At 37.5% G+C, this 19,821-nt stretch overlaps 1 protein-coding gene across 24 annotated transcripts in view; it reads right to left on the bottom strand.

The window, feature by feature from the left end:
• Positions 1 to 9,145: 9,145 nt before the first annotated feature.
• Positions 9,146 to 19,821, bottom strand: part of KCNMA1 (potassium channel, calcium activated large conductance subfamily M alpha, member 1) — a 495,287-nt gene continuing 484,611 nt past the window's right edge. For 5 of the 24 annotated variants that reach the window (XM_014956257.1, XM_014956256.1, XM_014956259.1 and 2 more), the window contains 3 exons: positions 18,723 to 18,947; positions 16,592 to 16,620; positions 9,146 to 10,940 (listed from right to left, as the gene is read on the bottom strand). In XM_014956257.1, the coding sequence (XP_014811743.1) occupies positions 10,786 to 10,940; positions 16,592 to 16,620; positions 18,723 to 18,947 (409 nt within the window). In that variant the 3' untranslated portion in view covers positions 9,146 to 10,785. Of the gene's footprint in view, positions 10,941 to 16,591; positions 16,621 to 17,225; positions 18,948 to 19,821 lie in introns of those variants that run through there. The other 19 variants (XM_014956258.1, XM_014956261.1, XM_014956264.1 and 16 more) reach the window with 13 other exon arrangements.

The raw sequence follows: 19,821 nt of genomic DNA, 5'->3' as shown, positions 1-19,821 counted from the left end.
GAACTCCCTCTCCCACTGACTGCAAGATCTTTTTGACAGAGACTGAAGATGTCTGCTTACTGGACACTAGTGTCTGGTTGCTGGAAATAGGTGAGAAAGTTAAAATGAGCAAACTGCACTCAGAGGTCAATGAAAAATTTTGCATAATGGATGTGCTGGAAATAAGTTATAATAATGTATATGTGTTTTCAGGCCTAGGGTGAGAGGAGGGAGAGTGTTCTTAAAGAAGTCGATCAAGCACATATGCCCAGAAATCATGCTTAGGACCTTAGCTGCAGAAACACTACATACTTCAAGTTCTCAGGGATAGATAATTATTTTTTTTTTTCTGACTGCCAGGACTGCACAAATTCTTTGCTGATGAAAAAAAATAAGGTACTGCTCTGTAGTCCAGAATGACTAAATGACCAAAATGCCCTTTAGTCACGTTTACAAAAAAAGCAGAGCACAGGTTCCAATGTCCTTACCAAACCCTTTTGCTACAAAAATCTCAGTGCTGAGAGCCCTATAATGTATTACAGAGGAAAAGTGATCAAAAGTGTCCTTATGACAAAGCTTATCTTCATGACTAAGAGGGACTATGTTAGCTCTTAGGTAACTCAAGGTGGTGGTCAGCAGCCTAGAGTGCAGGTGGTGGCCTATCTGTCACCTATTATAATGCCCAATAGCATCCTTTGCATTATTGTTGTTATATTCTTTGTACTTAAAGACAGCCTTAGTGATGTTGTCTACACTTAAGAGCTTAAGGCTCAGGATTAAACTGATTTATTACTTTTTCAAAGAAGTTATGAAACATAAACTGTATACTACAGCCTGTGCAAGTCAATATTGATTAGAAGCAGGGGGTTTACACCTGTACTACAAACCCTCTGACACATACCTATTCCTCTAACAGAGTTGCACCTATCAATGACACAGTCCACTACCGGCTTCTGCTGCTCAACAAACATCCCACCATCAAACAAAACAAAATAAATCAACAGCTCAAATGCTCAGAAAGCTGAATTTTGGCTATTGGCGTGTGTGTATATATATACACACACACGTTCTCCTCTCACCTCAAGGTGCCTTTTTGTTCTTTCTTTCTTTATTTATTTATTTTAAATAGTATGTGTCAGTCCCACATATTCAGGGCACTGGGAAATTGAAATGATTCTATATGAATCTGGTTTTCCAATGTATGTTGTTCCCTCAGTGTGTAACATACAGGATACCTGGTGTAACCACACTGTTATGCACTTTGGTTAAGTCAATAGTACTGTGGTATGAGTCTTTATTTATTTATTTTAAATAGTATGTGTCAGTCCCACATATTCAGGGCACTGGGAAATTGAAATGATTCTATATGAATCTGGTTTTCCAATGTATGTTGTTCCCTCAGTGTGTAACATACAGGATACCTGGTGTAACCACACTGTTATGCACTTTGGTTAAGTCAATAGTACTGTGGCATCAACTGACCCCTGCAGCTGTGTGGGCAGGCAAGTGGAGGTTAACGGCCACAAAATTAGCACATAAACTGCCCACACCTGGTTCATTGTCGCATTTACCAGATACTACGCAGCCACAGTTTGCTGACAAGATTCCCATTTTTTTTCCTTTTTTAGATGTTAGCCATGTCTAAGGATTGTTAAGGTTCAGGGACAGAGAGATTATCAAATGTTAGTGCTCATTGTTTAGCCTTTAAACTGTAAGATCTAGGAAGGAAGCAGAGTTCTGCCATCGTCTAGGGAAAAAAAATTATCAAATGTTAGCGCTCATTGTTTAGCCTTTAAACTGTAAGATCTAGGAAGGAAGCAGAGTTCTGCCATTGTCTAGGGAAAAAAAAGATAGTGTTGGTAAGTTTGTGAAAGCAATGCATCATGTCACAAAATTTTCATCCCTTACTCTGTCATTAACTGATTTCACTGTCACTGGCGAAACTCATGAACTTGCAAAGATGAAAGCTAGGATGACTGTAATGCTCACTAACTTTTAATTGGTTAAGGCCTCACTTAATAAGCTCTTTGATTGTCTTTCCGTTAGTAATTTGAAATAGGCCTGAACATCCTCTACCTTTGAAGTGAGATATTTACAGGCTTTCTTAAATTAGCACTTTTTTCCAGGGGCTGCAGGTGGGACAAAGGGTGGGGTTGTGTTAAGTAAGGGAGGACAGGGAATAGGCTCATTTTTTTGTGTGTGTTGGGTGGGGTTGTGTTAAGTAAGGGAGGACAGGCAATAGGCTCGTTTTTTGTGTGTTGTTTTTTTTGTATTGCTAGAGAAGATTATGGCAAATGTTTGACTTTGCCTTCAGGCTGTGAAGCAAAGGTTTGTTTCACGGTTCCCCGTCCCTCGGTGGCACTCCTTCAGAGTACAAAGCTGTGCTTTTGAAATCGCCTCATAACAAAATTCGTTTTTACCATCATATACGGCAAAAGACAATTGCGTCCTAATTAAAGTCCTGTGACAGAGTACCAGGACTGCCTCATAGCACAGAAAAGGTGTGAGCTGCAACCACTTGTTGACTAGAACTACTCTATCATTTCACAGGGACTGTATAGGATGCTATTCAAGGTAACCTTTGTATAGATGAGTAATAGGACTGTAGATACACAGCAAAACAATTTCTTAGCTTAGCTATTCCATGGCTGGGTTTGATTTAAGTGTTTTTGACAGCAAGCTGTGCCATCTCAGAGTCAAGACCCTAAAAAAATTAGCAGGTAGTGACATATATGCATAGATGTAAATATACACAACCAAATGCACACGTGTATACTCATGAGACTATGTATGGAAAAATATCTCGTTTGTGGCATGGACTTTTGTACAGGTAGCAGACACCTGATTAAACCTGTGATGAAGAATTATCTTCCCATCTTAAAATGGGTACCTATTCCTGGTGATTTGTATTGCTGTCCCTCACTTCCTTGTTATCATTCTTCTTCAGTAATTAGAAGTCGAGATTACTAGTTAGTACTCGACACCACAAAGCGATCAGGTCAAGGAGTAACATCTAAAGATCTAGTATATGTCTCCGTGCAGATCTACTAAGATGGAGTAGTTCTTTCATTGACTAGTTCTACATAGACATCAGGAGTTTTATGGTACATAAACTCCCTTTCCCAGTGAGAGTATTTAAGGATGGTTTTGACAGATGTACTCAGAGAGGTCTGGACCAGTTTGCTTGCTTCACTGATGTTGGTGCTGAGCCAGTTTGTTACACAGTTCTCCGTAGTCCTGCACAAATACTGTTGTGCTATTGGGTTGGTTGGTTGTTCCTGCCCCCCCCCCCCAAAGCAGCACTCAGGCCTCCCACAGACTCCCTTCAGTCGCTGATGGGGCAGAAAACCATCATTTATTCACATCATCCGTTTACCCTCAGCCCTCGCACCCCCCCCCCCCCCCCCCCCCAAACACTCTGTTTGCTTAGAAAACACCAGTGTAGCCGTGTTATACCAGGTTCTTTACCTTTTTTTTACCTCCAAGTTAGGACCAAATTAACTATTTGTACATTTTTTTTAGGTTTTTTGACTCCTTAACTGCATCTTTTGCAGTGCTCTGCTCTTCTTTCCTCTCCGTGATTCAGAAGCAAACAAGGTTTATCACACTGTGGTGGATTACAAATCACTGTGGTGATGCTGCTGCACAAATTAATGATGTCAGCTTTAATGACAAGGTTATTTTAAATAGCAGAATGTCAACCACATGCACACAATGTTGCAGACTCCATAAGGAATTTTTCTTAAATTTAAAAACATACCGTGGCATGTAGGATTATACCTGGTTCCTGCGCTGCAACAGAAGCAGCATAGTTCAAATCTTGCAAATAACTTCTAAATGTACTTGTCATGAAAGATTAGAAAATCTTTGGACTGCTTAGTGAAATTATCAGTCCATCATAATCTGACCTAACAGAGCTAAAAGTGCCACGAGATGTTCTGTTCAACCATTTAAAGTAGCTAAATTATACCAGATTATAATTGTATTTGACTACATGACTGGTGTTAGGGTGATGTTTGTTGTTACTACAGAATTACTCACAGCCCACACAGCATCCTCCATGGCAGCTGATATTAATTATTATTAGGAAGGGGCTGATTCTGGAGAGTGAGGAAGAGAGAAAAGGCAGCTGGGTTAGTCTTAGTTCAAAGCATTAATAGCACTGGTTTCGTGAATAAAGTGAAACATTTTGTGTAACTTTATGGGACACTGTCTTGAAGAGAAAAAGAAAACACAGCAATCTCTCCTTCTTTTAGAACACAAATACATAAATTTTAATCTGAGAAAAATACAAAATGAAACCATGTACAAGTTATGTACAAACCCTTTTTACAGGACAATATATTTATCACTGGATATTACATATGACAAAGTCAGGTAGATCATTTCTGAGCACCAGCATTTGTTCTCTCTCACCAAACCATAATGGTAAAAAGTAAAATGATGAAGTCATACTCCTTTTTCTTAATGAACTTTTAAGTTAATATGATAGCTGGTTCTCAGTGTACCCATCGCCACTCCCAAATTATAACTAAATAGACACATGTAGTCATTAAAATATATTGTATATATATATGTCTTTGCTTGTGTGTGTTTTTTCTGAAGGAAGAAAAAAAACCCATTAACCTTGAACTCTACAGAAATGCAAAAGTTAAAGTTATGTCAACTTTTCCTTTTTTTTTTTTATTTTTTTGACAGAAGTGAGATTATTTGCATTGGCTAAGCGTGTGTGTCCCAAGTTATACCATGGCGGAAGCGGCATTTTTTTTAACTGCTACTTAAGGAAAACTGGAGATAACTTCTGCTGATCTTTTCATGTGGTTCCTGTTAGCTATTATCCAGTCAATAAAGTGCTCATATAGCAAATTTTTGGTTTCTAAAAAATCTATGTTTTCTATTACATGTATTCAATTGCCTATATGTTGTATTGTGGGTTGTTTTTTTATTTTCCAGTTATAATAATCTCCTCTAAAATGCAGTGACTGAAGCAGTAAGAACCTTTCTCTCAACCTCACTAAAGTTCTAAGTAGATGCAGCATTACTGTGTTTAGCTTCTTAAGTTAGATATTGTTCTAAATTAGGCTCAAAAATGATAAAACAAGTATTTTATATGTTTTATTTTCTTCGTTCCCTCCTACCCCTTCTCATTTTGACAGTTATCAGCAGTAGACCATTATATAAAACAGATACATCAGACCAGCAGTCCTATTTATTAACTTTAGTGGAATTTACTCAGTTATATAGACTACTGCACATTAAAGACTACACAGTTTTAATGTGGCTGAATGTTCTATAGCAGCAAATATCTGTGCGGAATAGATATATTACTTGTATAAATATAGCTTTGATAAACGCTGGGGCAGAATTGTCAATACCATAGCCCTAAGTACCATCCTAGGCAGTGGCCACAGCTGAACAGCTGCTCCATTCCTTTCATTATTTCAGGTGGGGGCTGTACCCACACCTACTAGTATTGCTCAGTATAAAAGTACTACAATTATTATGCCTGCTAACTAAATATTAGGATACCTATCATATATAATGAATTTAAAGAAAAAAAAAATCCCCTAATTCGAACACCCATAATAAAAATTAAAATTAAAAAAGTCCTTGATCATATATTGGGGATATTGGTAGTTCATATGGCAGGGAGAAGAAAAAAAAATTCTCCTAAATTTTTCTATGCTTCTGCCAATGACTTTGACAGATATTCCCAGGCCAATCCTCGGTAACACAGGGAAAGGATTTCTGTTTTCACTTTGTTCTGTTCATCGCCTTTCACACACTTCGTTATTTTGTTTAAGCAGCTTTAAAACTAGATATGAAAGGTGAGACACACACTTCTTTTGGTGCTAAAGAAATTCACAATGATAACAGCTAAAAAAACCACAACCAAACAAACAAAAAACCAAACCCAAAAAACACCACCACACACACCCTGACCTCAATATGTGCTCATTTCAAATACATTGGGATCCACAAGCCCTTACGCACCTGCTTCTTGATAAAACCATTTAAGCACCTGCTCTGTGTTTAATGTTGAGCCCATGTGAGTCAGCTAGAACAGAGCAGTTGCTAAACTGTTCATGGATTCACCAGTAAGTGATCAAGCAGTGAAAACATGCATAATTGCCTATTTGTAAATTATTGCCCTTTTTTTTTTTTTTTTGTCATGCATTAGTTTATGCATCCAATTATTGCGGTAGTTCTTAGATGTAGTTTATACACACACACCCCTCAACAAAAACAGTCCTCTCTGAATGAGAACATGCTTTTATACTTTGCCCTTTTTCTCCTACTTGATGAAGGGTTCAAGAAATACTGGCCAAAAACCACAACAACCACCTTGCCCGCCACCACCCAACAACTTATAAAAGGCTACAGATAGTACTTTTGTAGTGTCTCTTGTACATTATATGCAAAATACTTTTTTCTCTTTTCCACATTTGGCTGAAGCCAATTAAGTCTTTCAACATCAATGCCACCTGAGTCACTGGGTGGCCTTTTTTTTAAAAATTCAAAAATGGGGAAAAAAAAAAAAAAAAAAAGCTTTAGTGTAGCTAAACCAGCTTCTTGTACAGCCCCAGCAGATACAGCAGCCTGTGAGCTGCTAAGACTCATCAGCTCTTTCAAGACATCTGTGTGGCTTAATAAGGCTACATGGGGTCCTCATTATCCTGAAGCTGTTGGCCTTCACCTTGTATAAGCAGCACTGTGTTTCCCATCAAAGATTAATTGGAAATTCATCAGTTCTGGGTTTTGGGCTTGCAGGGTCCCTTTGTGTTACAGGTGGAATAACGAGGTTGCCCATGAGCCTGTAGTACTGAACATTGATCGTGCCCCAGATCAAGGGCTTTGCACTTTCAGCCACACGTAGGTCCTGCTGTTTGGCCATCAATGCTGGTTTGAAAGAAGAGCTGTTAAAAGGGAGGTGACAGCTTTAGAAAGTTTTTGAAAAGTAAAAGAAACGTTTGCGCTTTTTTCTCCTTCCTATTACTAAATACGTTGTATAGATGATAATCTCACGAGCAACAGTAAGACAATCATATTGAGGCCTTTAAAAAGTCTCATTTAGACGTTGAAAGTCTTCTTTTCTTTACACTTTCAATTTTATTGTGCTTGGCACTTGCCACCCAAACACCACCTTGTTGGAGGACAGTTTGGGTCTTTCATCTTGTAGTGCTCATGGGCTTCAGGGGACAAATTAAAACAATAGCCACAAGACAGCAGACTTTCTGGCAAAGTGGGAGCAGCACGTGCATGGGTGAGAGGAGGGGCCAGGGCCAGACTCCTGCTTCAGCAGAGAGAGAGAGGTTTCTGCACTCTACTGTCAGTGCACAGGGAATAGAAGAGCAGGTGGGGCTGCTTTTTGGTCAAATGAGGAGGAAACTGCAGGTATGATGCCTCCGTGTGCTAGCCCCAAGTCAAATATTTTCTTTTTCTCTTTCTTCACCACCACCCCCTCCCAAAAAAATATGATCACCTTGTGATGACTCCGTATCAAATACATCCCCTTTTTTAATATATAGATCTATGCATGTATATATCCACACATACATTTACGTGTGGATGTGCATATATGCAAACACACAGGCACACTCTCCGTCCAACACGAGTCACCAAAAAAAAAATTGTTTAGCTGGAATTAATTGTGCATGGAATTAATAAAAAACCTGAAATTTCTTTTTTTTTTTTTTTTTTTTTGTCCTTTTGAGAAAAAAATAAATATTATTAATAAAGATCAAAACCTGATTTCTACATCAGCCATCGTGTGGTCTGGCAGCTGTCACTTAGGCCACTTGCCTTGATATAACTGCATATATCCAAGTAATAGTGCTGGCCTTATGGTAGTCTTTAATGGCTGAGTGTCAAAGATGTCCCACAGGTTTTCTACATATTCCTCCATCTAATTGCCAGAAGCCAATCCAGTGTCTTTGATCATCAAAAAGAGGAGTAAGAAAAGATTACTGATATATGATTTTCCATAAATGGAAAATACAAAACCATAAGTATATCTGTTTCCTCCCTGTCTCGCTTGCTCCTGCAGGTGTTGTTCTGTCTGTCGTTACATATGGAACTACCTGTGCATGAGTGTATTCAGGTCTTGCCCTTTGGCAGTTGGCAGCATGGGATTTTTTTGGGTGTAACAGTAGTTAAACTGGACAGAGACACACACAAACCTTAGCTATATGTAGGAGTGTCGTATTTGATTCATTACTGTGGTTTACCCCGTGAATGCTCACTTCTGAAGGCAGGACACTAAGAAACGGCACTGTATATGGTAAAGTATAAGACATAATGTTCTATGCCCTGATAGTAAACAAAGGTCTTCTATGAAAAAAAAAAATAATAAAATTCACATGTATCTGGTGAAGTTGAACAGAAATTTCAAAAATTCTCCTGTACTCAGGACCAGCTTTTTTTGACCCCAGTTATAATATGATCACAGTTCATAAATGAAAAAGGAGCACTGACTTCAAAGTAAAGGCTTAACATGACCCAACGCAGAAACTGGATGCAGATTATAACGTGTCACTAGCTGAAGCAGCAGAGATCGGAAGAACTCACCAGAATCGTCTTCTGTTTTGGGGACTGTGAAATGGGTTAAAGTGGTCGAAATAATAATGGAAAACTGCTTAAATCGTTTTGTTACTTTGTAGGAGAGTGTGAAATATTTTAAACAATCCAATTTTACAGATACTGTATTAACAATTCTTGTTATTGTCTTTAAATAGCTATTCTACAAAATGTAACAACAAAGTAGTCACAGTCCAAGAAGTCACTCCAGAATAAAGCCTATTAGGTGTTAGTATGGTTATAGTTGTACTGCAGCCAGTGGACGAACATTAAAGCTGAGATAGTTTAGCTTAAATGTTGGATTATATAGTGGACATCATTGTTTTCACAATAAATTCATCTGCTTTGTATTTGTTTGATTCACTGATATTTCTCTAATGATAGAAGTACCACAGTATGTTTTATTGTGGTGTTTAACAATTCTGCAAAGTTACAAAGCCTAAAGTGTACTTGCACAATGAAGCCTGCCTTTCCTGACGACTGGGTCCTAGGATTTTGTTTTAATCCTTATTAGCACAGCCTTTTCTTTTTCTTTTTTTTTTTTTTTTTTTTTTTCACAAAATTGTGTCATTTGTTTCTACCTCATCCCTTTTTTTTTTTTTTTTTTTTTTTTTTTTTTTATTCACACAATTGTGTCAGATGTTGCTAATTTGAGATAGAGAGAGTTACTAAATCCTTTAGAACATCAAATGCTTGGGTGGATAGATACTGCAGCACAGATATGAAACATCACATTTTTGTCTGATGGCTATAAAGCTCATTGGCAACTTTGTGAAACTGCTGACACAAAAGGCACCCATCCAAGGCCTTTTGTAAATTATCATAATAAATACATTCATTACTTTTATTTTAATTTGGTTATTACTGTACTTTTATGTGTGGTGTCCCAGCAAAGTGAAAATAAATAAATAAATAAAATAAAAGCAACTGCTAGGCTAAGATGTTGCTTGGTGCAGGAATTAACTGAGAACAGCACATTGTGAGAATATAGAGCTGAGGCTAAACCAGTTTTTATCCTGAACTCACCAAAAGGAGGTTCAGTGTGCCTTTTACCAAGGTATGAGCTGTCACCAAAGTGCAAAGATCTGGAGTTAAACCTCTGTGCATATCAGGAAAAATCTGAACCAAATAAACAAACCTGATGCAAGGCCATCAGCACTTTTGACGTAAGGAACCAACAAAATATGGTAGATGAGAAGGTTTGTAACATGATTTCATGCACTATTTATGCACTCTGGATTAAAGCATTGTAATACATGGCAAAAGAAGAGGAATTGCCAAGTTCACCTTCCTGAAATTAGGCAAAAGACTAATGGGAAGTGGCATGGAATTGCCAGATTTGCCATTTATAGGAAGTGCTGCCTATGAGCATCTTATCTACTTGGCCCTCGTTTTATGGTAGTGATTTTCACTACTCTGGTGTCACAGAAAGTTACTGAGGATGCTGGGCTTGTGGGTGTGTGCACATAGAGGGCAGGGGACACACTGTGTGTGTGTGTGTGTGTTTGTGTGTGTGTGTGTATTAGTTATTGGACCTTAACATAACTGGTGACTAAGGTGATCTGTATATGGTAATAAAACAAAGAATACTTCAGAAGAATGTTACATGTACAAAAATATGACTTTCAACTTTGAAAATAAATAAGTTCAGTTTATTAAGAGCTGGTGTCAATGCTGAACAAAATACATATCCTCCAGTAAAGAAACATTTCGGTGATTTTTTTTTCTTCTTTTTTTTGTTTTTTTGATTTACTAAAATACAAGTTGGACCTTTTTTTTCTTTTTGTAAATATATCATTTGCCTCCCTTAATTACATGTCCTTATAACTGTGACCATCATTCTCCTTTAAGCCAAAAACTGAGGTTTATTTTTTTAAATTCCTAGGAGTCTGGCCACATCTGCAGTTTTTTTCTTTTTTAAGGGAAAATACTTGACAATGAAAAAAAAAGAAAAATATATTTTTTTTCTAATAAATAAAAATAATTTAAAATGCTAGAGGCTATACATGACTAGTTTTGATTATGTTCATTTATAAATGAAATATTTTCCAAAATACGTGGAAGCAATATTAAAGGCAGACAAACAAAGATCTGTCTACTTTATTTTCCCATTAAGCTTGCCCTTCTTAACTTCTCCATCAGTGGTTCAGCATGTAAGAGGAATAAATGTCACATCACCATTCATGAAGTTTGTCAGGCTTTAAAAAAATAGTTCTGGCCTCGAAGGAGTCAACATTCATCTTCAACTTCTCTGATTGGTGGTATCAAGCTGCTTGTCGATTTATATTGATTGATCTGATTGGCCATGTGAGTGCTCATGGGCTTGATTTGAATGTTTCTGGGATAGGCATTATCCGGTTCATCTGTAAACCATTTCTTTTCTGCTAAGGAGCAAAATGGGTAGAGACAGAATAAGGAGGGAAAATGAGAGTTTTAATTAGTGAAGCACATATACACATCAACACAAAAAAAAAAAAAAAATAAGGAGGAGGGGGAAGCAGTCAGTAAAGTTTATAGAGAAAAAGCAATCAATAGAAGGTGACTTTGACTAATTACAAGCAGTACAGTGCATTAGATTAATACCTCTGAAAATACTTTTCATGAAAGGAGGATGACATGTTTGCAGATTTGATAGTAGAAGCTAAAGAAAACTGTCAATATGCTAGTTTGCTTGTTGAATGCAAGAGAGCTCTTTTTTTTTTTCTTTCATGCTCAGGTGAACACCCTCTGAATCATTTATTGAAAAAATGATACAAATGAAGGGCTAAACTGAGAAGCCAGGAAGAGCAGCTGGGGTAAGGTTAATGCAGAAAAGAGCACGTGAGTCCTTATGGAGAGGAGCACCTAAAGAGTGAGGGGCTTCTCTGAACCATTTCAGCCTCAGGGTGGTCGCTGCTGCTGGCTCAGAAATCGTGCAGGAGAACGTAAAGAAGAACTTTCCACGGTTGGTACTAGAAGAAATAAGGCTTGCATTCATGCTGCCAGATGGCTGTGTTCCTGCACGGGATGGCCAGTATTTGCTACTTAGCAACCTGGCTGCCTGGGTGCTGCTGAATGCTCCAGTTTGGGAGGGAGTATGGAACATACCTGATGCTGACTGTATCAAGGGCTCATTTGTCCTGAATGGATTGGTAGCGATACGTGACAGTAGGCAACATAAGCAAGGACTTAAATGAATATTAGAAGGGAAGTTGTTCTTTTTGTATCTTTGGGTAGTGTCTGTTTCCATGAACATAGGAAGAATTTTATGGTACTGATTTAAGATGGGCTTTGAGCAATGATGTGGAAGGGAATGAGGATGCTGAGAGACTGCAGCATTGCCACCGGTCCCCAGCTGCTTGTGATTGTAACCACTATATTGCATGGTTCATAGGCAGAGGTGGACAAAAACATCTTAAAATTCACAAAAGAAAAAAAAAATCAAAAGTATTCTCTCTTCAGAGAGCAATAACTGCTGTCATTTCTTAATTACAGGTGTGCAACTTTACAAGATACCTCCATTCAAAGACTTAGAAGCTCCTGGTGTTAGAGTGCCTCATGGCCATTAGGTCCTTGTGCTTTGAAAGCATTTGTGAACATGCAAGGTTTAACGTGTGGCACGTCACAGCTGCTGCTCTCACATGTATGCACTACTCATTCCAATGGGGAACCCAAAATTCTTCAGAAGCTTCAGTGTCTCGCTTGCATAATACAAACTGCCACTTTTGCTTACCACTGAAATGCTGCCACATCTGGGTTAGAATCAGGACAGGAGTGGAAGGAGTACTCATTTTAAATAAATAAACAAATTGAAAAAAAATAAGCAAAACAAAATCCACCTTGGAAAGCCAAGGATCGAGCACAAAAGCTCAGGAGGTGAAACACAGAAAAGAAACTGGAAGACCAGGAAGAATAAAGGACAAATATCTGGGCATAAACACGTAACAATAAACAACTAGCTTTGGAGGTAGGGCATCTAAAGAAGTGGACTGATTTCCAGAAATACTAGTCTTCTCAGTCACTTTTGTGAAGATGAAATTTAAATACCTGATACGGATTTTGAGCATCTGCATGCAACACCACCCGACTCCCCCAACAACAAACCCCAAACTTTTGGGGGTTGCATCCATCTTTTTTTTTTTTTCAGATACATTTGTTACCTGTACTTATGCTTTTTAAAAAAAAAAATCGTATTAATCATTAGTTGTTTATTACTGAAAGTGTTTACACCTATTACAACACAACTACTATGCTGTTATTCTTGCCATTTGTTAAAATGTTTTTAACTTCTTCTTAAAATATCCTACTCCTTTGCAACCAGGGTAAATACCTCCCTGCCCCCTTAAAGTTGCCTGAGTCTGAACAATGTTCAATCTCCCATCTCTCTCTCTCTTACCTATTATAATTAAGTTCCTTTTGATTTGAACAGATTGGACGATAGGAATTCATAATGTTACATCCTGCACACTGAAGCTAACTGATTAAGTGCTTTAAATTATTCTTCCTGACAGAATGATAAAGTTACAATCTGTTCAGAGATGATCTACAGCTTGCCAGACTCCTACCGCTTCTTTCTACATTCATTTATCTCTTTGTCAAGCAGTTAAAAAAAAAAAAAAAAGCCTCAATTCCATAGATCTTTTAAAGTCATCAGAACATCTGAATTATTAATGAGACTTTAAGGGAATGGTTCCTGATGGGGGCTGGTTTAAGAAAGGTTGTAGGAAAAAAAAATCTGGGAATGCGTACACATCAAAATAATTTCAGCTCCATTTAAAAAACCATTTAGTTCAAGTGTGACACATGAACCATTATGCATTTGTGGAAACCAATTTTATGTGATCTACGATTAAACTAACCTTTCAGAGAGGTGTAAAGTGTGATGGTTATCATGTTTTAAAAGCCTTGCAAGATCACATAAACAATTTCAAACTAACAGTTTTCTAATGGTTTGTGTTTAAAATGATTTTGAGGCAAGCTAAGCACCGTGAACTTTTATCTCTACCTTCTTTTTTAACATATGGTGCACAAACTTTCCTTACAAACAGAACTTGGTGCAAGTTAATTCAATCTCGTAGCAAGAAAGGGGAGAAGAGCATGATTACTAAGGATCAGGGATGAACTGCGCTGTATTTCTCAGCACTGTATTTCCCAGTGTAAAGCACTTCCAATTTTATATATGTTAATCTTTACAATAAAACTCATATTCAGGGAGATTATCTTTAAAAAGACACCATCGAGCCTCTTTTTTCCCTTTACTTGCCAAATAATAAATACAGAAAATAAATAATAAATGCAGAAAGTGGTAGAATCTAATTTCTTTTGCTGCTTAAATTTCCTTTCACCAGTGCTGTAACCTTGGTCCAGGCATTATCATCTCCAGCAGCAAATGCTTGGACCCAGCTTTATACCTTTCCTTTTCCTTTTCTGCTCTTAAAATTGTCTTTGACCACATAATGATGAGTCTCCTGTGAAAGTCCATCAACCTCTACACTTACCTTTGAAATGTGAGCTTGACGCTCCTCATCTTTACGCTTGGCTACTAAGATATTCTGCTCCCAGCTACTAAATGTCCTTCTTGAATCCCTTACGCACTTTTCAATCTTTTTTGTTATGACTTTGGTATGTCTTCTATAGGCTTAGCATGAATTTATATGTATCTTAAACAAACTATTTACTCTTTCCTTTAAATCAGTCCAGAAAACCTTTTTTTTTAAGTCTTCATACATTGTTATATTCAACAACTTTTTTTTAGTTCTCTGTCATGTTCAGTCTGTTTGTCTCCCTTTTGGCATATGCATATTGATCCTTACCATATGTGTTTCTACGCTATAGTCAGTACAGGCATAGTTTTCTGATTTTTTTTTCTTTTCTTTTTTTTTTTTTTTAAGAGCTGTTCAAGAGAGTCCCTGAGAGAGTCCCACTACTCGATGGGTTTGTTTTTGACAGCATCACCTGAGAGATGTTGGAAAAGTTAAGTAACTTCATGTATCAGAAAGCAGAAAACATTTACTTTCCTCTCAAGCACCTGTGTTTGCAATGGACTATCAGTATCTCAGTGCATCCATGAAGGTTCTAAAGGCATCATGCTCTTATTACAAATAAATAAGAATTAACATCTTGTGTAATGTTCCCTGCAGCATAAGAAGATATAAATAATTAAAGTAAAATTATCAAAATACAGATTTCTTCAACTTGTGTAAGACTAGCAATTCTCTCCAACATATTTATTGTACCGGTGCTTTAAAATTTCTGTTATTAATCCTGGACTGAGTAATCACATTCAAATAAATGTCACTGTGAAAGACCCTCTCTTCTGAGCAGAGTCAAAGAAAATACTAGCTAAACATGACACAAAGATTTCCTAAATCTGTATTCTCACCATAATCCCAGGTTACCTTACAATTGTTTTAAAGGTGCATTTTTTTTCTTCTTTGACACCTGCAGTTTCAAATGAGTCTGTATATATGTGTTCGTGTCCCTCCCCCCTCCACACAAGCAGCTTGTTTATAGCTAAGCTGAAAATTGTCCCATACAATTTGCTCCTGCATGAGAAAAAAGTAACAAAAGTTTCTCCACCCACCTCCTCAGCAATTCTTTGTTTGGCAGATGAATATTTTATATGTAACAGGCATTAAGTAATGTACAGGAAGAGAGAGAAGAAACTATTCTTACTTTCTGTGAAGTTCTCTATTTTGCTTCAAGGAAACTAAAGTTTGGGGACAAAAATGCTATTCGGGACATGCTCTTGTTGATTTTTAATTTTTTAAGCTAGCTAAAGCCTCACTTTTGACAATGGGAATTTCACTGGAACATGCCTGACTCTGTCAGTTTAGGCCAGTGGGAACCCAAGGCAAGAACCTGCAGGTTTGCTAGATGTGATTTTGTGTCAACACTCAGACCAACAAAGTTACTAAGAACCTTGTTTCTATTGCTGAAACCATGCTGGGACTGCAAAAAGTGGCAGGACCCCCATTTAAAGCTTTAATATCTCACCTCTTGACATTAGTGTTGCTTTTCCACTTTCAAAAACTAACGAGGGTAGTTACTGAGAATATTTGATTTGGGATAGGTTTCCAAACAAATGGAAAGGTTCCTGCTACTTTTCAAGATAACAAACGTTGACAACATAACATTCCTCTACTTGAAAGGACCAACTTCCCAATTTCATTAGTATACCCATATCAGAAAATCTTCATCACTTTAATAAACTATTTGATCAATTTGACTATAGTTAGCAGTGAAAATTGCACACGGTATAACTAGAAGTCAAAACTTTAAGACTTCTGACTTTAGGACAGAAGATGGAGAAGAGTTAGAATTCAATATGATTTGAAGAATTCAGATTTTCATCTATATGAGTTAATCCTCTTCCATTGCTCACAAAATAAGTCACTTCACTAATGTACATTTTTTTCTATTTGAGCTGCACAGTTATACAAATACTATTTTTTTGGATAAAATCATTATGTAGTATGTGACAAGTGGCTTCATATTAACACCCTTCCTTCCTCTGCTAAATGGAAAGCAGATAAAACATTAATGGAAAAGCATTTTGGTGTCAAAGCCATTAACATTCTTCCAAAATGCATAACTGCTCTCGACTATCTTCAGTCAATATTGCCAACATAAAAAGATGCTCATGAACATACACAGGGGACAGGGGAATAGGGAGGGGAAAGCAGGAAAGGAATTGGAATGAGGAATGTGAAATTAAAGTAATGTCTGCACCAGGGTAGGCATCTTCATTGAGCAGGAACCTGGGTGTTTCCAAAAGGACACGTGCAATTAGAAAGGCAAGCAGATGAGAGGATAAAAAATAAAATAGGGTTGAGCAACAGCAGCAGCAGCAGCAGCAGCCAGTTTTACTTCTGGTTTGGAGGGGAAAAAAGGCAAAAGAAAACCAACAAAACAATCAACCAAACAAACAAACCAATAACTGAATAAAGTTTGTAACTAATTTTTTTTTTTAATTTCACAAGTTTTCACAAGGACAAAGTTATAGAAGGAAACCCACAGCAGTTGCTAGGTCATGCAGAACCATTAATTGTCATACCTTGGCCCATTCTATTCATCCTTGTTGCACTTTAGAAAAAGAAGTAAGCTATGTAAGTTTTACAATGCTTTTAAACTGTCATATTTCCTGTTGAGCACTTTAACTGGCACATCCTTGTAGTAATAAATATTCTTGGGGCAAAACATGGTAACTTTCTTTCCAAAAAGAAACACATTAATTTGTCTTTACGATGAAGAGCAACTGTAATAGACTCATTTGTAGGGAAACATCCGTAATTTGCAACGTATTTCACTGATAGGATTTACAGCTGCATTTGAACGTACAGACACATATATACTGTATTCCAATCATTATGCTTAACACTGCGCAGTGGTACTTTCTGTAGCCCACTTATATTGTTCCAGGTTTTGTCAGTAAAAGTGCTTGGCTTCATTGTCAATTCACACAGCAAGCAAATCTTCAAAATTATCATGCTTGGGGAAGGGAAAGGAAGAAAACAACACTAACCATAAAAGCACCTTGTCTGGGTTGGCAGTTACAATGCTAATCACTCCCACATCCAAATATTTATTTTCTGTCTGCATGCTTTCTTGCTGGGCAGCCAGGGAAGGTGGCATGTGTTTCTGGCCTCCCTACCCTGGAAAACTCTTCGTATCACCTAGAACTAGTTCTATATTTCAAAAGGCTGGCATTTGAAATTAAAAAAAAAAACAACAAGCTTGAAGTATCATTTCTATGGCTGTCTAGGATAGGTTCCTCTCCACTACTTTAGTCCCCTGCCACAATTTTTGTTTGCCTAGGTGTGCCATCGGTGAGAATCTGCAAGAACCAGACTCCGGCAAGTGCCTAGAACATGATGCCTTAGCAAAGTAAATATTTCCACCTCAGCCCTCTTGTTCAGCTCATCAGCTGTCCAGGGCACAGCACCTTTTCTTCCCAAACGGGAGAGACCTTAAAGGCACTCGGTTGTCTTCCCCTGTATTCCTGCCTATTGGCAGGCACCTGTGGAAAAGAACCAGCTAGAACTTGAAGCAGGATTTCTGGAGGATCTTCGGATATTAGGACTCTCGTTGGAAGATTTATACCACCACTCTAACTTGGAAAAGTTAAACTACCATCTGGGGAAAGGAACAAAGTCCCTTGAGATCTGATACTTAAGCATAGAAAAATGCTTGCTCTTTTCTGAACATTATTTATTCTGTACATAAGGTGACTAATTCACCTTTTAAAGATGTAAAAGTCCCAGGAAGGCAGTTTTTAATGACTTACATCCAATATTTATGATACATATGGCTTTTTATCCCAAATGTCAAAAGTGAAAGAAAATATAGCTATTCATGTGGCAGTATAAATAGACAGAATAATAATTTAATATGCAATTAGACTCTTTCTAAACTTAAATTAAACCATTGGAGTTTTACAACTCCATGCCCAGACAACTTCAGTGTTAAAGGGAAACGACACTATCTCCAAAAGGCTAGTATTTTAGAGAAAGTCCTTAAACAAGCAGAAAAGTCCCTGATGTTGCTTTGGTATAAAGAAGGTGCGTAGCAATAATCTATACAGAGTGTAAGCCCTATACAATATAAGCTTTGAGAGTGAAAAATCAGTAGGGTTTTTTTGTTGTTTTTGCTGTTGTTGTTGTTGTTTCAGGGGGTTTTTTTTGGTTTTTTGTTGTTTTTTTTTTTTAAATGGGTTAGTTTTATAAGCTTCAAATAAATGTAACAACTCCTGTAAATATGAATATAAAAAAACCTACCGCATCACATCTGCACTAAATGACTTTCTTTGTGTAACTGACATCAAGAGCAAGTGTTCATGTTAAATATACTCTGCTTTCTGATATGTAGAGTAACTGCAGTGAGTTATTTATGTTTTCAGTGTGCCTATGGGTTTAGAATTTTTTTTCTCCCCTAGCATCATAAATAACTTTTGGTCCGTCTGCTTTGTTGCTGTTGTGCTTAAGGGTTTTATGGTGGTGAAATAAAAATGACAATCACATGCACACTGTCATACATATGCAAAATATGTGTACAAAAAGGGAGAACTCCATGGGAAAACAGGGAACATTACTGCTGGAAACATTAACTGGGGAGAATGGGTGGTGAATGCAAGTTTCACACACAGTGGGAGCAGGTACACATATCAAAGTCTATCTTCCTGCACATACTTCTGTTTTTCCCGGGAATCCCTGGTCTTGGGGCGGTTCGGTCGGTTTGCTGTTGATGGGATGGAGTGAACTGATGAGCTCTTCTTACTGGAAGAATAGGAGGAATGGGAGGAATGAGAAAGACTGGCCCGGGACTGGCCAGCGTTGTGGTCAAATTGCATCAAACAGAAGATCAAGTCTGTCGGCACAAGCTCAAATTCATACGGTGGGTTTGTGATAACATAACTGGAAAGAAAGCAAGAAAGAAAGAAAGAGAAAGCAAGTTTAGCTTATACTTTAAAAAATTCTTCTAGAGTTGTTATCTCATAAACATTTGCCCAGATTTTTGCATTTCTGTTTCCTTCAGTGTGTACCTAATTTTAGCTCACATAATACCCATTATGATTTAGGACCTTCTTATGTCAGACATCACTTTTTGTATGTTTTCTGTTGCACAGGAATAGTGTCTGAATAGGATGTTCTTCAAGTGAGTCACGTCATGATTTTTCAGAGAAGACACCATACAAATCACCCTCCTTTCTCTAGCTGCACTGTAGTGCAATGACTCTAGCAAACAGATTCACATATTGACAAAAACCAGTAACATACCCACCAGCAACAGTATTTAAAGAATGGCTGAAAAGCAGGGAGAGGAGGATTTTAGACAGTTATATTTAACTACATATTTGCTTTACATTTATTAAATATTTAAATACTGAAACCCTACCTTCAACTAACTCCCTTTCAGGGCATGAAGGGCTTAGAGACCCTGCTGCTAATTTTTTTCCTATATGTGAAAAACATATTTGAGCAAGGCAATAGAAATTTTCTCTCCAAGCCAGAAATGAGTAAAAATTGATCACGAAGCTCACAACTTCTTTCCAAATTAATCCAGTGCTCATAAGAAATCTGGCTTAGCTGCCTCAGGGACAGAAGTCACTTATTAATCCAACAAATAATCCCAAGTATAGCAAGTACGGTACAAATCTAAACTGAAAATCATTTTTTCTACCCAATTTGTCCAAATCCTTACAGAAGAAACAGCTTTGGTGGGCTGCAGGGTTGTTTATTGCTGTGTTCACTCAATAATGATGCCTTTCGTCGAGAATGAAACTAACAG

This window comes from Calidris pugnax, unplaced genomic scaffold, assembly GCF_001431845.1.
Source record: "Calidris pugnax isolate Ruff unplaced genomic scaffold, ASM143184v1 scaffold196, whole genome shotgun sequence".
Taxonomy (NCBI): Eukaryota; Metazoa; Chordata; class Aves; order Charadriiformes; family Scolopacidae; genus Calidris; species Calidris pugnax.
This window is presented reverse-complemented; position numbering and strand designations above follow the sequence as displayed.